The sequence below is a fragment of the Phaethon lepturus genome, unplaced genomic scaffold, assembly GCF_000687285.1.
Source record: "Phaethon lepturus isolate BGI_N335 unplaced genomic scaffold, ASM68728v1 scaffold10283, whole genome shotgun sequence".
NCBI classification, from domain to species: Eukaryota; Metazoa; Chordata; class Aves; order Phaethontiformes; family Phaethontidae; genus Phaethon; species Phaethon lepturus.
In genome coordinates this window covers 55,208-72,773 of record NW_010526973.1, presented here as the reverse complement: position 1 = coordinate 72,773, position 17,566 = coordinate 55,208, and the positions used below count along the sequence as shown (strand labels likewise).

At 37.4% G+C, this 17,566-nt stretch overlaps 1 protein-coding gene across 1 annotated transcript in view; it reads left to right on the top strand.

The window, feature by feature from the left end:
- Positions 1-17,566, top strand: part of PDZD8 (PDZ domain containing 8) — a gene marked incomplete at its 5' end in the record, with an annotated part of 63,349 nt that overhangs the window by 24,906 nt on the left and 20,877 nt on the right. Inside the window, one exon of the mRNA XM_010283240.1 lies at positions 1,209-1,311. Within this exon, the coding sequence (XP_010281542.1) occupies positions 1,209-1,311 (103 nt within the window). The remainder of the gene's footprint in view (positions 1-1,208; positions 1,312-17,566) is intronic.

Here is a 17,566-nt window from a genome sequence, read left to right as displayed (position 1 = left end):
TGCAGGTGTGCTGGGTACCAACCCAGATGGGATCTTCCCCGTCATCTCCCCCATGCATTCATGGACTCAGCTAAAAACCAGTTAAACAAATTCCAGTTAAACAAATTCTTCATAGACGAGACAGAAAAGAAGTATTTATTTACCTCTCCTTGCTGCAATACAAGCTAGAGAGCTTTTGTAGCCAGAGAGGTGTTTTCCCTTGGGATTGGTTTAATTTTACCAATTCTAATTGTTGGTGAAAGTTGATTTCAATAACTTTGCTTAATTTTCAAAGTATGTTTACTACATGTTTCCATGTCTGGAAGGCTAAGCACTTGTTGATCATATTTAACCTAGAAACATTATTTAACAACATCAAGCTAAACAGAGAAAATTGATGTGTTTTCCTAACAGCTTTTGTCTGTATCATCTAGAGTTGTGTAGCATGTCACAGTCACAGCTAAGATAATATGGATGAAAGCTTAGAAACTGTTCTTGTCAAATGTATATAGAAATTTTAGGGAGGAATTTAAAATCTAAGAGCAATTTTGAAAGAGTAGGATTTGTTTGAAGTTTTTATTCCAAAATATTTATCAGCTTCCAGCTACTGTGAGAAGCTGTGTACAACTTTATTGCTGTTCTATAGCCTAAAGGTTATTGTCTTTTTTCTTTTATAGTGCTGATATCTACATGAAAAGCATTATAGCCTTGTGGAATAGGGTATCATGCATCAAGAACCACTCTTTTGTTTGTTATGAACATTACAAAAAATTACAGATATGTGAGGATTCCAGATTAGTGGAAAGAAACATAAGCAATAATAAACTTACTTTAATCTGTAGTAATGCTCTTAAATCAAGAAGAGCTGAAGTTTACTGTGAAGTTTAGGACTAGAGTGAAAGATTCTTGTGGCTATTGCTGCTTTAAAAAAAAAATTATTCTCTTATGGAAAAATACTAGTCTGCTGATTGAAGGCTTTATTTAAAAACAGAAACAAAAAAAACCCGCAAAACAGAAAACCCCAGCTAAAAATTTTTACTTCTGTTTGATATTTGTGGAGTTCTTCCACTAGAGGGTGGCAGTGTCATTCCTTTGGTGTAAGGCTGTGCCTGTAGAGTCTTCTTTGATAATAATAATAGAGTATATAAATGAAGAATGGTGAGTTTAATATGATAAATGGGATATATGTAATAGTATTACAATTCTTACTATAGGCTTTTCTATTTCAGGTTACTTATTTTTGGATCCTATGAAAGAGAAACAAATGTTCATTGCACAATGGAGCTGAGCAGTAATGTTTGGGAAGAGAAATCAAGAAGTTCTATTAAAACGGTAAAAAAGGGTATAATCTTTGTATATTGCAGTATGTCTTACGCTCTTAACATATTGTCTAAAAAGAGTGTGTCTTTGGACAGTTAAATGGGTGATATAGCAGAACACACACCCCTGCCCAAAACACAGCAGACCAGTTACTTTTTAATCTAAAGTATTTCACTGTTAAATTGACATGTATGGATAACATCATGCTCAGTTATCACAACTGTGCTTGCAAATGTTCCTGGTTTGAATATATTGTCAACTGTCCATCTGCATTAAAAAAAATAGTTTACACCATTTTACAATATGTATTTTAATAGTCCTGTTATATTTGAGTGGGGCAATATTTAGAAAATGGTGAGTAAGATTCACTTGTCTTTCACTGGCTGGTAGCGTATTCCCTTCTGATGTGAGTGGTGAGGACACGTGTGATCAGGGGGTAGCTCATGTGACTGACTTCTTCCTTTTCCCCTGCTTTTTGTGAAAATGTAGGCAATTGCCATAGAACTCTGAACTTTTATTAGAGCACAAAGAAAAATACTTTTACAGGTGTCTGCAAATATAGATAGTAGTATTGGTGGTATTGTAAGTTAATCTTTTACTAATTATCATACTTGATAACATGAGTTTAGCAACATAAAGCCTACGAGTTGCCTCTCTGTGTGTGGGGGAGGATGAGTTACCTTTTTTCTTCAGAAGTGTAATGTATGAAGGAGCCTTTCAGTTTCACATTAGAGTGCTATTGTGTTAGTGATCGAATTGAATTGGGCTTATGCTGAGAAGCAAGTAATGTGCCTATTGGAAAAAAAAAAACAAACACAACAACAACTAGAAGCTTTAAAAAGACTTTAACAATTGGTTTCATGCAAAGAAATCACTGGAACAAAAAGCAATGTCCTGTATTTTACCCTCTGCTGTCTGAGTGCAACTAGCTTAAGCCTGTGCCTTTGTTATATCTGACTGGAGTTATGTTTGGAGGCCAGCATAGTTTTTCCCCTGGAGCAGCAAGAATCCAGAATTTCAGCATCTCATCCAGTTTCTGCAATTAAATTCCACTTTGCATTGTTTTTAAAACTGCTTGTGACAAATAAGTATTCAAAAAACGTGTGGAGATGGCACTTCAGGACATGGTTTAGTGGGCATGGTGGTGTTGGATTGGTGGTTGGACTTGATGATCTTAAAGGTCTTTTCCAGCCTTAATGATTCTGTGAAATGCTATGATACTTGTTTTCAGCTTACTGTATATTATGTTTTGACAAAAAGGGTGTATGGCTGAGCAGCAGAGAGAAAAGCTTATCTTAGCTGCTGTATTCTCTTAGTCAAATGAAAAACTGGAATGGAGGGTGGAGGATTGCCCATGCTCCCTTAGGAACCTGTAACACTGGGTGGCAATTTGCTTTCCGAGTGCAGCAGGGAAATAACAAGCAGGGAGCCTGCAGCTGGAGTACAGACCGAGAAACTTCAGAGAACTTTCCTGGAGTCCATGTCAGCAGCCAGGAGTCATGGATACTGAATGGCAGCTCAGAACTCTGTTCTACGGCTTTGTCTCTCTCTTGGCCCCCTCTCAGCCTGCTCCTAACGCAGTCAGTGGTGTTTGCGTGGTTGCGTTAGCCATGTCAGCTCCCTGAGTTGGCTTGCTGCATGAGAGCTCCAGTGCCAGTGGAAAGCAGAAAGAAGGGTGGGATGGCAGCAATTTCAGCTAGTTTAAGCTGCTGAAGCATGGCACCACCAGAGGCGATGGCATCAAGCGTTCCAGTGGTGTCGAGAAGAATTACTGAGTTTGCTTACCACTAGAGATTGTTAGACTTCAATGAAGCACTAAGTAGGAGGTAGGTTTGAGTTATTTATTTTTTTTACCTTTTCTTAATCCATATTATGCAGCAGTTTTTAAATTTTGTTTAACTTTTTCTGGTTTGTTTTAATCTAAAGATTTAAGCATCTCTGCACAATTACATAGGGATAAGGTAGAAGTAATTCAGCCTTAGTAGTCTGGCCAGTTCATAGTCTTAACCCTTTTCTAATAAGTATTTCAAAATTTTCAAGAAACAAGCAATACTGCCAGAGTTAAAAACAAACAAAACAAAAAACCCCGACAAAACCAATAAAAAACCAAAAACAAAACTCCCAAACGCCTTTGGGATCCAGACCCAATCCTGCTAATACTTATGTGAATGGCCCTTTTGTTGGGACAAGCTGTGTATGAAACCGAGCATGGATCTGCAGGGTTGATGCTCTAGCAGTAAAGGTGGCAGTATGCTGGTTTACCATTATGCTTCTCTGGACAAATTACTTTGTGCTTATTTTTAGATAATTTTGAGTAGCAGGATTGGAATATATTCTTTTGCACTCTAACAACAGAGGAGGAAAGAAAAAACACTGCAGATGACAAAATTTTCAAGAAACAAGCAATACTGCCAGAGTTAAAAACAAACAAAACAAAAAACCCCGACAAAACCAATAAAAAACCAAAAACAAAACTCCCAAACGCCTTTGGGATCCAGACCCAATCCTGCTAATACTTATGTGAATGGCCCTTTTGTTGGGACAAGCTGTGTATGAAACCAAGCTGTGTATGAAACAAGCTGCAGGGTTGATGCTCTAGCAGTAAAGGTGGCAGTATGCTGGTTTACCATTATGCTTCTCTGGACAAATTACTTTGTGGTTATTTTTAGATAATTTTGAGTAGCAGTATTGGAATATATTCTTTTGCACTCTAACAACAGAGGAGGAAAGAAAAAACACTGCAGACGACATGGCATCGGTGTGTTTGCAACAGCAGATGGCAGTAGGACTGAACTGATGGAGGGTGGAATAGCTCCTTTTTAAAACTACAGAAAAGTACTCAGGATGAGACTCTCAAGAACTCATCTTCTGTTTCAACACCTAAAATGAAATGGCAAGTTTTAAAAATTTCTTAAGCTTTTGGAAATCTGGCCTGCAATGTACAGAAGGGTTTTCAAGGCATCTACACTGCAGTCCTTCATTTAGCATCATTGAAACACTGCCTGCCAGAGAGCAGAGACTCCTTGATCTGAGTTGCTGAATCTCTAGCTCTGCTGTCAGTATGAAGAATTCACTGTGCTCAACCACCTTGAACTTTAGGCCATGAGATAGGTGGCCTAATTTTAAGATCCTGCTTTTGAAAATCTTGATGTTGTAGAATATGGAAACTGAAAATTAGCAACTTGAGAAGTAACAAGTAGTTCTGCAACTTATATTCAACATATGTAGTGAAATCATGGAAGTCTCTTTTCCTTAGGAAATCAGGTTAAACGTGGAAGTTAAGTTACAAAATGTTTGGCAATATTCTTGCCACACTTTGAGGATCTTAGGACATCTCACTAAAAATGGGTTAAGTTGCTAACCCACTCAATGCTGGAACTTATTTTCCTCAGAAATTGTAACTGTGTGAATAGTTAAATAGAAAATTATAATGAAAAAGCATGTTGATATTTTGCAAACAAAGTTTACTTGTATCTTTAATTATGACTTTTAGCTCTATTGCAATGTTAACCACGACAGCTGATCGCAATACTTAATATCTTTCTAATATTAAATCCTTTTTTAATACTCACATGCACAAGAATTATTTGAGATGAAGCTGTTAGAATGAATAACTTCAGAAACTATGGAGGAGAAATGAATGAATAACTTCAGAAACTATGGAGGAGAAATGATAGACTAAGTTAAAATGAAAAGTAGAAAGATACATTCTAGTTTAAAAGTGTCTAATTAGAATCTCACATAGGCAAGACAATACATCTTCCGATTCAGACTATGTTCTACAATGCTCCTGAGGAAATCAAAACTTTCTACACTTCCTGGCATTTTCATTCTTTTTATTACGTTAGTAATAGTGATAAAAGATTAGACAGGTTTAATACTTCATAATGAATTTTGGCGAGACTTTAATCTGATCCCATTATTTATGGAATATTAGTAGGTGTCAAAATTGGCTTTGAAAAAAGACGCTGTGTTATTGAACATATCTAGAGCATTATTGAAGTGTCTGTTATAATACAAAGGTGTCTCAGGCTTGTTTATCAAATCAATCTGAAACACCAGTAAGACTTCAGAGGTGTGATTTGGCACATTCCCATGTGGTACATGTAAACATTGTTAAAGATCTTAAGTAGTATGTGTTCCTGGAAGTAACATTAATCACTGCACTGCTATGCAAAATTTTAAATTACATATGGATAAGATGTAATTAGTAGCATTGGATTACTAGGTAAGTGTTCTATAACTAAATAATTAATAATTGGATATATGCTTGTCGATATTAAATGGAGGCTGTGTCGTAAATGTGAACGGTTATGTCTACTGAACTGCCAGTTAGCAATACCAGATTGATTTCTACAAACAAAAAGAATTGTTCTATTTTTTTTCTTGAAGCACATCTGTTTAGAGTGGACCCCTGGCCTGGTTACACTTGGTGAGAACTTGCTGCTGACTTTACCTGTGCCAGCACTTCATGTATACTGCTGTGAAAGATTAATGTAGTTTTTCAGCAGAAGCTGAAGTTGCTCTATGACTAAAAGGAAAATATAGTCTCCTTTCCTTGAAGGTGGTAGAAGAATGGACATAAAAATGATCTTGAAATGCTAGTAAGAGAGACCTGAGGTAGCTTTGTAGCTGTAAGTATCCCTTACATTGACTATACAATGCCTTGACTGCTCTATGGATGCTCGGCTGTCCTGAGTGTGGCAAACGCTGGCACTTTCCTTTGGTTCCAGGGAAGAATGAATCAAGAGTATAGTTGTATCAAAATGAGAATCTTGTTTCTTTTGAACTGCTCTGCTTATCTTGGTTGTCATGTTGCCTTCCTTTAGGTCCTGATTTTTCTCGCAGATAAATTAGTTTTCTACGAATTGTAGAAACTATTGCACATAGATTGGTATCTTCTGATACTCTTATACTCAGGAAGCATGTATAAACTCTTAATGGTTTGTGCTTTTTATTGGTTGTATAAATGTAAAACAATGGTGGAGAGGTGCTCAATTGCAAAACAAAATGTATCCATTCCAAATTTTAAGTATTTAATTTTTATAGAAATTGAGGAGCACAAGAAACACATCTTGAAATAATCAAGTTAGATTAACTTAAGAAAAACATAAAGAAACACCTCTAAATTCTGTTTTCAACTAATGCATTGGCTGAGGTGGTACTGTAGGAATAACCACAGTTTCGTATTCCTAAAGGTAGTAAGTGTTGGGGCTTTTTGTTGTTGTTGTGGTTTCTTTTTTTTAAACACTTTCTGTAAATACTAACTCTAGCAATACAGAAACAGCATTTCATATTCTGCAAAGTGAAAATTTCCATCTCAAATGCCACATCTAGTAGTAGCACATAGGATTTACATTTGCAACAGTTGTCTCAGGAGCACACAGTTGTACTCTGAAGTAACCTAATAATAGAAAGAATTAAAGAATTAAGATAAGCACCCTACCACTTCTTTAGGAATTCTGCTTGATGTCTTCTCCAATTCATTTCAAACATTGTGGTCAGCACTGGAGTAACTGAAGGGAAAGAACAGTGACACCATCTTTCAATATTGTACTCTGAATTTGTGCATGTGTGTATGTACACGTATATGCCATGATCTCCACTTCTTTTGGTGAGGTTATCTTGATGGATGTGGCCTTTTATAGGTAAATTTAATGGAAACTTTGAAATTGCAGGCAGGCTGGTTGGTACCTGTTTATAAAAACAAAGCAATACTTCTCAGCCTTTCATAAACTAAATTTCCTTTATTGAGGATTAAGGGAAGCTCAAAGGTATTCCAGTACTGTAACATATGAATGTAAAATGAGAAATAACGTAAATCAAATCCAGCACCTTCTGAAATGAGTTGCCTGAAGATACTAAACTATAGTGTCAAAATTTAAAGCAACTGTGAAACGTTAATTTGTAAATACATGGAGTTAAATGCCTCACAGTTGGCATTTCAGTGTGCTTATTTAACAGCCTGCCATTTCAGCATTTAATCCTATCAAAAGAAAGGAGGAGGATTAAAGCAAGAGAAGCTTTTTGAAAATGTCACTTTTTATGAAAATTCATGATCTTGTAAAATTTGATAATATTTGTAAATACAATGGGGAATAGTTCTGAGATTTGTGCCTTACGTAATATTCTGTAATCCGTCTTTCAAATAAACTTGAAGGCCATCAGGATTTTTTTGGTGTCATCCTGAACATTTAAGCTTTTTGACTTGGGGCTTTAGAAAGCTTTTCTGTGATTTGATGAGAGATCTTCTGTGAAAATGCACTGTAGTTCTTACCTGCTCAGAGACTATTGAACATGAACATTAAAAAAACCCCACTAACAGCTTTTGTAAATGCATATATGTGCAGGTAGCTGTTTAGAACCAGATGTCATTGCTCTAGGCAGAGCCTGAGCTGATATTTCTTGCCTGCTTATAAATCAGTCGGAAGCTGTCATGTACTGCATCCTTGGGCATGCCTACCCTCACCTGGGACAGGTAGAAAGCAAGGCTTGCTCTGCTTTTCTATATGGCAGCAGACAGTTCTCAACGCATCATGTGCAACCAAGTCTGTAGCTTCCCTTACATGCACTTTCTCCTTTATGTCCAAGCTTGAAGTTGTGATCCTTTCCAGCCTCTCTTGGAGTGCTGCAGAGATTGACTTGCTGAGTTTCAAATTTAAAATGATGACAAGATTAATGGATAAAATAACTTGGGTGAGAAGAATCTGTAATGAGCAGGACTTCATGCTCTGTATGTGCTTATGTTTCCCCATCCCCAGCTCTTACTTTGAGATCTGCCAACAGAACTCATCCATGGTACTTGGACTTAGGAAGAGAAGTTCTTCTGTAGCCAGATACTTGTCTTGTATCGTGAACTAAGTCTGTTTTGAAGCCGCTTAATTCTAGTCTAAGTTTCCATTAGATTTTTGTAACCAAGTTGTATTGCAGGTGCCATAGGTGATACTGTCTATTCAATTGGGGTCTTCCAAGGTATTTTGCAGGGTGTTGTACTCTCTGGAAGTGTGGTAGTGACCTCCTGATTCATCAGAAAGCATCATTAAAGAGGTGCAAGCCTTTTCGATGGCTGTGTTGAGTGAATTCACCTTTGCAAGACCTCTCTGTATGACTGTTCTAGGACAAAAATGATACAAAACTTCAAGCTCGATCAGGGATTAGTTCTGTTCTTTTAGTGCTTTTTACAGAGCTGATACACAGCATTCATTTTTGCTGTGTGTTTTTTCCTTGAAGGTTACTTATGTAATAACCAACCTGTAGTACAGATCTGTGAATTACCTTTTAGTTGCCTGTCTTCCATATCCTCCTGATAGTACCCAGTTTGGCTAGTGATTGTAAGCTTTTCTTATACTTTTTAACTTAAAACTTCCTATTTAAAATATAAAAGTATTAAGTAAACTCTGAATTATATCTTTTCCCTAAAAATGCTTATAATAGCTAAGATGGGCACACTGTTTTAGTGTATCACTAGATCTGATGCTGATGACTCTTTTTTGGTATTCTTGTCATCTGTTCTGCTGCATGTCCAAATATTGGATGCAGGGGAGAGTTTTAAGTAGGTTTTACAGCAGCTGTGTTTCTCATTTGTGAAGAAATTGATTTACAGTGATAGCTGATCTTGCTAAATAAATAGATGGTTGATGTGTGAAAGCTAACTTTGTTTGTATAAACAGTGTGGCCTATTGTAAGGGAGATAACAGTGTTTTATTGACCAGAGTAAACAAAAGTGGTTTCTGGGTAATTCAGTATATTTCTGAAATGACTTTCTAAACTATTTTTTTACATCTAATTGCCAAGTTGTATGCCCAGATGAACCAGCAGATCAGGTTGGAGGCTGCGGCACATGGCTGGAGTGGAAGGGAAGGGACTTAAACACAGACATCCACAAACAGCTTTGGGGAAAAAAAGCTGTATTCATTCTCATTGGTTTGTAGTTTTTCCTCTTTGGTCTTCTAGTTTTACTTTTTAAATATATTTTCTCAGAGCACTTTTATAAAAGCTAACCTCTTCTTAACATAATAGGCTTTTGCTTTTTGGATTGAGAGGTTTGGATCTGTTTCTACTGAGGAGGTAGTAATTGGATTGAAACTAATTTACCCATTTGTATGGATTTTAGCAGAGTTGTAGTATTTCCCTACCAAATCAGGACTTCACCAAGTAAACTGCTGGGCATGTCAAAAACTGTTTCCTTCTATTGGTGAGTGGTTATGTCTCTGAAAATAATGAAGAAGGGAGTCTGTGTTTTGAATGTTTAATTACTGAACAAAAATGTGTTTTCCAAGTTGTAACAACACAAATAGAGAAAGCCTGGGGATGGGCAGAAAGTCTTAGAAAAAGGGCCTGTGGCTGTGAGTAAAATTAGTTGTTAAGAACTAGTGAGGTATTGGCACTTGGTGCTCATATGCCCTCCTAAACCCAGTTAACATCTAAAATCTGTGTGAGATGTAGCAGTTTGACACACGACAAAGTCATAGGGACATTTGCTTCTAACTGCAAATTGCTCAGTGGTAACTTGTCTATGAGTTACTCCCACAAGTAGTTCATCATCTGGAAGTTCATCTTGCATTTAAGGAAGAGAAAATGACATTGTAGTTTCTACAGATTGTCAAAGGATTGGCAAGTGCTTGTAGTTATTGCAGAAGAGCTGATGTTTAGCTTCTGACCCGTCAGTGTCTTCAGTAATCTGGTACTGCCCTTGGTTCCAAGTATGAACAATTTATCTGTTTGTAGACTTCAAAGTGCAGTAATAACTACTGAGAAGACTCCTCTTCTGAACACCACTTTATTCAGTTGCTTTGTTCACAGTTTTCAAAGTTTGAGCAATTAAAGCTACCGAGTAGCTTTTTACTGGAAGCTTATTAAGAGCCTGCAGTTTGATCTTGCATTTAATCTTGGGTTTTCTCTTTATGGATTGTCTGACACCTACCCATGCTCACCTGCAATATGTCAAATGCTGCTACTGAGTTTTACCTATCCTTGTTCTCTAAACTGTTTATTCTGCTGTGGGCTGTCCTAGAGGAGGAGTAGGGAGTATTTGTGTGCAAGTGAATGTCCAGGAGGAGTTAACTTACTTTTAGTAGGATTTTGCCCAGGTTGGTTATGTCGTTCACTTTTTTTTGTTTGGGGTTTTGTTGTTGGGTTTTTTGTTTTGTTTTTGTGTATGTGTGGTTTTTTTTTAACCCAAATTGGCAGATTGAGTTTGGGGACTTGACAAAGTCTTTAGCTCCTGCTACATGACTAAAAACAATGGATAACTATGGCAGACTGTTTCTTGAGGTAAAGTGAACCTGTTGGAGATTGGCCTCCTGGAAAGTTTCTACTTTTCATTTGATAGTCTGAAAAAGGCATAACTAGACTAGGAGTAATATCAACTCTTTAGCAACTCATTTGGGCAAAATGAAAGAGCCAGAGTGAAACATAATGGCATATGTTTGGCTGCTGAACTGTGCTATCTGAAACTGAGATGTTTTAGGTGACACAAACTAATACAGGGAGCAGATGGAGACAGCGGAGAGGTACATGGATTGATACTTACTGTCTGGTGTTTGTCACCAAACCAGCAGGTTCTTCGGCACTGAAGACCGGGTTTTAGAGGGGTGTATGAAATGAAGGGGTCCCCAACAAGTTGATTATTACAGGCTGCTGTGGAACTGAAAATGTCCTTTTGTGGGTAGGTCATCTGTCACTTCTGTAACAGAAGTTTGCTTGGTAATTGTTTCTCCCTCTTAATGGCCATAGATGCATCAAAGTATCCAAAACAGCTTGCTTTTAGTCAACGGACACACTGAGAGCTGATCAGAGTTTGTGGCATTTGTGTTCCCATCTTTCTTCCAATCCCTTCCACTCAGAATGTACACTGTATAACAATAGGACAAGGTATCCAGTTATTCTGCAAGTCTTTAGGGATCCTGAAGAGGATCACGAATAGCATGAAGAGCCAGGAGGAATGCACTGTGAAAGGTGTGGCCACATCATAGTTTGAACAAGCATGTATTTTGCTTATCTGCTGGTATCTGTAGGGCCTCTGGTCCTATCCATCCTGAGCTCCTGGTCAGCAAGGGCTGCTCTCGCTTCTAGGCACCTGGCATAAGATGGTATGCTTTTTACGCTTCTGCTTTGGCCTGCAGCATGCTATACACTGAGTAGTGTGATTTAAACTTAAAATTGCATAAGTGCAGCTGTTTGCATTGATTATTTGTTTTTTAAACAATCAGAAGTGTGAGTGTCTCTGGTTCTCCGTGTGATTCGGGCTTCTTACCTAGTGATGGCCCTATGCCTCTATGCTTCTGTCTGGATTTCATCAGTTACCCTTCTGTTCTGATGAGTTTTTAGAAGAGGTTGTATTCAGCTCTTCTTGAATGTTAAGTATATGTTAGTTAAATAGGCATACCGGTCCACTGCAATTTAGTGAGGTGTTGATGAAAGTCATATATTTTCTCTCAGTTCCATTGATTTATGCAGTTGCTCTGCCTGTCTGTTTGAAAATGACTTTGTACCAAGTAATATTCTAGATAGTTTACTCCTCTTTCAGGCATAGTTGAGCTTGGTTTGTCTCAAAAATAAAGACTTTCCTGGAAATAAAGAGCTAGAGATGGAAAGATATGAAAATGGCATCTCTGAGGCAAACAGCGGCAAAATGCTGGTACAAAGGCAGTGTGGGAAGCTGGTTACTCACGGCACAAACATACTTTGGTGTGAGCCACAGTGTGTCTTCTTTCATAGAGTGTGTGAGGGGAAGAGGAGGGCTTGTAGGGCAAATTGCACTGGATATCTTAGTTTTGCTTTTCACAAAATGGCTCATATTATAAACACTCTAATTAGTAGAAGAAATCTTAGCTGCTTTGTTCTGATTCTCATTTTTGTATTTACAGCAGCTAAATTAACAATTACATTAGCTTAAACAAAAGCATAATCAGGTTAAATACCAGGAAGAAATTTGGAATGGAGATTTCCTAACATAGCTTTAATAATATATAATATGATAACAATTATTAGTATTAATTATTTAACTAATGAACCCACCATTCTTTAATGTAGATATTTGATGCCCTTCAATGGGATGGAAATGAATTTTCATACACCAGAAACAGAAGATATCTAATGGTCTTAAATTTTGTGGTTCAAGTGTCAAAATACAGACATAAAAACTACTGAGTGACTGTTAAAAGAGCCTTTAATGTTGCGGGAGGAATCCTTATTCTAAGTACATTCTTATGTAACGTAGCTATTTTTGTGAAGCCAAATGACTTAAATAGTTCAGATTCTTGGACTCAGGGTAATGCAGTGTTGCTACATGTGTCATGTCTTACCTTCCTAGAATGTGATTATTTAACTAAACATTCTCTCAAAATGACTATTCATTTTTTTCTTCTTTTCACCCTTGTCAATCACAAGCTGAACCAGAAATTAGATGTTTATCTCAGTGTTACAAGTCTCTCTTAGGTCTAGTAGTGGGGAGCTCAACACCTGGAGGCAACACAGAGTGAATGAGAATGGTGATTGGAGTATTTATATGTTGTCGTTATAGTTTTCACTAGTTACAATACTGTAGCTATTCTATGTCCCTAAAACAGCAGGAGTGAAATCCTGCTTTGTGGGCAAAAGTACATGTTAGGATAATTATTAGTGCAGGTTAAGTGATTCTTCTTGCTTTTTCTTAAGGGTGACCAAGCATTTCAAAAATACTTTCCATAATTAAATAATGTATAAGCAAGTATTTTGTAATGCAAGCGTGGTGCATGTTCTCCAAATGCTCTATAATGATGGCAGATAGAAATGAGAAAGTAATATGAGTGGGCAGTGTAGCAATTGCCCTGGAAAAGCCTTGGGGATCAAAAATGGAATTGCTGATTCCCGTCATACAAAGGAAATGACAAAAAGGTCATTCCAGTGTATTAAGGTTAGATGTAGCAGAGTGATGCTCTGCAAAGGACAGAAGTAATCGGTAGTGAATCATCATTAAAAAATGGAGCATTTCCCTTAATGCAGTCTGTTAAAAGGCCGCCTCCATTAAAGTTTTGGTAAGATAAATAGAATCTTTGAACTATGAATGTCTTTACAAATATTTTCAACAAAAAGTCATCAGATCTATGCTTATGTCATCTGTTTCCATTTTTAGGTATTTAGTTTAGAACAAGTATCATGTCTATGTACCCTCAGATCCATTTGATGTTAATTGAAGCTATATATTTTCCCTAGCTGAAGGAAGAAAACAAAACCAAAAAAAGCTCTTAGAAATCTGAGGCAAGATATGCAGAAAGAGTTTTTTTTTAAATTATGAAAACAGCCATAAAGTTTTTCACATCTAAACAAATATTTTAAAATATATACACTTTATATATGTTTGTATGTTGTGCATATATAAATACATGCACTTAATATATTGAGAGATTTGTATGTGTATATATAAAAATAAAAAAAATCATCATTTAAATTTAAATGGAAGTCTCATGGATAACAAGTTGACCCTGCATTAAAAAATGTAGATACTTGTAAATACAATAAATGACTCCTGAGAAACTGAGCTTGGCTTATCTGAAGTTCATCGGTGCTTACAGATCCAATGATATACAAAAGAATCAAGAAATACAAAGATGAGGTTTGAGAGCAATTACAGAAATCTGTTTCTAGGTTCCTGGGTAGTTAAATCACACATCTGTGGGAATATAAGAATAGGCTGTACAGCAGCTCGCAAACTAAAAATACAATTGCTTTACATAACAATGTGAACTACATGTGAAGTGAGCATATGATTAGTGTTCATAACTTTATAACACAAACACGTGGCCCATCTCCACTGTAATCTCTCCCCCTTTCAAACCAGTGATTTCCACTGGTCTCAATTCAGATGCACATTTGTGATAAGTAGAGGCAAAAATACAAAGTGTATATGATTTCATTGAGCTAGTTAAGTGTATAACAAGTAACTTGCTCAAATTATAAACTGCTGTTCAGTCACATGGTATTTCTGTGAAATGTGGATTCAAAATAGATTTGAGTTATATAGCCTGTTCTTGGGGAATATGAAAACCACCATGTGACAAAGGCTTTGATAGATGTTATACATACTCATGTATGTGTAACATACATACTCATGTGTAACATGCATTTACTTGTAATTTTTGGATCTGAGACCTATGCATAGAGTGTAGATAAAGCTGTCCTCTCCATGGCCATGTGTGTATATATATAAACAAATAAATGAAAGAGTTTGGAAAATGGAGGTGCATATCACAACCTGTGTTGAGAGCAGGATGCTGAGGCTGCTCCTGCGTTAGTAAGTGGTCCAGCCTGGGGGCTGAGGACATGACTTCCACGCCGTGTGCATCGTAGAGGTTTTACTGGGGTCTGCTTTTGGTGTCTTCTCCTGGACTGACCATGGTTTAGCGTTAGGAGCACACTGTCCGCTGTAGCTTCCTTTGGAGAGAATGCACTGTGTGTGTTGCAGGAGCACTTCGTAATGCAAATCAAAGCCCAGCAGGTAGAGACGATGGGAAGTTCTGCCTCAAAAGCACACGCCTGATCTGAACTAAAAAGCAAATATAAGCCTGTGCTTTGAGCAACTGTTAAATTGTGAATTCCATCTTCGGTGTTGGCTGCCTTGCTGCTCCTACCTCTTTTGTCTCTCTATAAAATTTATTTTGTCATTGTCTTGGGCATGGCACAGAGGTCTATCTAACTGTGCAAGATCATCAGCTTTTATTTTTTTCTGTTCATTGAGGGCATAGTAAAGAAGTAACTGAGGGGCTGTTGAAGCCTGGGTTAAACTTTACCTCCTGTGGGGTGGCAGGAGGTGGGTTGCTTGTCAATGGATTTAGATTATGCAGCGAGACTGATGCAGAAGTCATTTTGTGTAAAGGGCTAGAGATTGTGGAAGGAAAACATTTTCACATATCAGCGTGAGAGAAAAAAAAACCTTGGAGGGCTCTAGCTGCCCGTATGTTAAGTATGGGCGGGGGGAACTGTGGGCAAGGCAGGATAGATCCAATATATATGACTCAAATCCCATAAACTAGCTCAAAATGGAATACAAACAGGTAGTGATGATGTGCAAGTGAATATATTCTTCTGTCTAGGTAACCTGATTTCTCGTGATACCTAAAACGAAGCAGCTATGCTTGCTTTGGCAGTCATTTGTTATGTCTTTGAACTGTTGCTTTACTTTTGGAGGAGCGAAGTCTAGTGCTGAGTACCAGTGAGATGAGAATTTTGAGGGTGCTCCTGAGCTTTCTTAGTTGTGATGCCCTGTTAAAGTACAGGGAAGTAAGGGAAAGATAGGGATGAGTTTGTTGACTGGTAGGGTTGGTTTTGATGTTTCAACGCTGATACAAATGTGCCTGAATTGCAGGCACACAGCTTTGGCCTGAAGAAGGCTCCCCACGTAGGTGGGGTAAGATGTGTTAGGAGTGGAATACTGTGCTCTGTAGTCGGCATGAGACTCTAGGAGGGCCATGGCGAGAGCCTTGCTGGTTAAGCAGCCTTGTCAGCAAGGAAAAATAAGGTGCTCAGGAGAGAGAGTTCATGTTAGCCAGAATTTCTTTGAAAGCTTCCAGTAAGGAAAATACCCTAGGTTCTAGGAATTGTATTACTTAACCAAACCAGTTCTGCAGGCAGCACTTAGATGTAATATCTGTTAATTATTAAAGGAGAAAGCAGGCACAGTAGTAAGGGAGAACAAATAATGAGTATTGGTGCAGGAGACCAGGTGCAATGATGAATAACTGCATCGATTCAGCTGCATAAACAGAGCAGAGGATGAATGACAAGAATAATACTACCAACAAGGTCATAGGAGTAGTAAGGTCATGGGAGTAGAGTGGCTGTAAATATTTGGCTAAATCTTTAAAATCCCTGATTAATGTATGTTATCTACCAGTTATAGAAACTCCCAGGAAACGTGTGGCTGTACTAGAAACAGTAAACAGCTGGCTTCAGCAGAAAAATTGGCTCAATTTCAAGCATTTCTTCATATATATATATATATATACACACACACACACACATATATAAATATTTCAAAATAAGATTTGAATGATGTCTGGATAAGGTATCTGTTTAGTTACTAGACTAGAGTCAGAGTAATTTAGAAGGGAAGGGACCTGTGGAGGTAACCTGGTCCCAACTCCACCCACGTCAGCGCTAAGCTGGCTCAGGCTGCTCAGGACCCTGCTCAGAGGGGCCTGGGCGGCCAGTTGTTAAAAAAGGCTTTTTCTTCAAATTATGTTGTTTTCTTACTAAATAGTACATGACAGACTAGACTGTTACACAGTGATGGAGGGAAGCAGAGCTATCTGAAATAATTTCAACTAGTTAAATAAAAATTATTAATAAAAAGAGTGATTTAGCTTCAAGACCACTCTGGGTCTGTTTCAGTACGGGTAGCTTCAGAGGGAGTAAAATTTCTCTGTGTTGCAGGCAGTCCAGGCAGGAGGCAGTTTTAGCCTAAAAACGTGTAACAAAATTGCATCAAGGCTATGCCTGAGCTTACAGACTTGCTGGAGGGAGAAAGTAGTAAATATGTAATATTTTTGTTTCATTTTTTAAACTTCTACAGTCTGGCTACAGTGGGTGTTTAGCCAAAACATGGGAACATCTATGATGAATTTTTGTTCTTTGCAGATCATATTTGAGCAAAGAATTCTTAAAGTTTTTTGCCAGGCTTGATAAATGTTTCTATTTCCACTACAATTCTTGAAGCCTTAGCTATTGGAAGAGAATCTGAAATAACATATATTCTAAAAATACATTTGTAATAACTAGGAACAAACTTTTGGCTGCCGTTGTGAGCAAAGGCATTCGGATTCTTTCCAACTGATGTGTAGAAGTTCATTAGGAACCACAGTCTTGGTTACATATGATTGAGGTAACCAAGAATTGTAATTAATTCCTGAGCTTTAACAATAGCTGCTAGGAGGAAGTAATTTTATGAAAGGTCATTAAAGCAATATTCTCTCATATCTAATAATTGGCATGAAAGTAAACGAGATTTACCAGAAAGTAAAGAATCTGATTCTAGCTGAGAACACACAGCTTACTCTTACAGAGATGAATTTCATTTCTGGATTTGTTTTGACAGCTGGGAGTAGAAACCTATAAAGACATTGGAAATGTGTCCTGGACAGAATACACTCTTCTGCATGTTCAAAAAATAATTTAGTGGAGAAGAGAGATCTTTTTTTTGATACTGCCAAACCCCCAACCCACTGTATAAATCTTCAAATGCTGAAATAAATATTTTAAAGCTACAGTAGAAGAGAAGGAAAGAATGTTG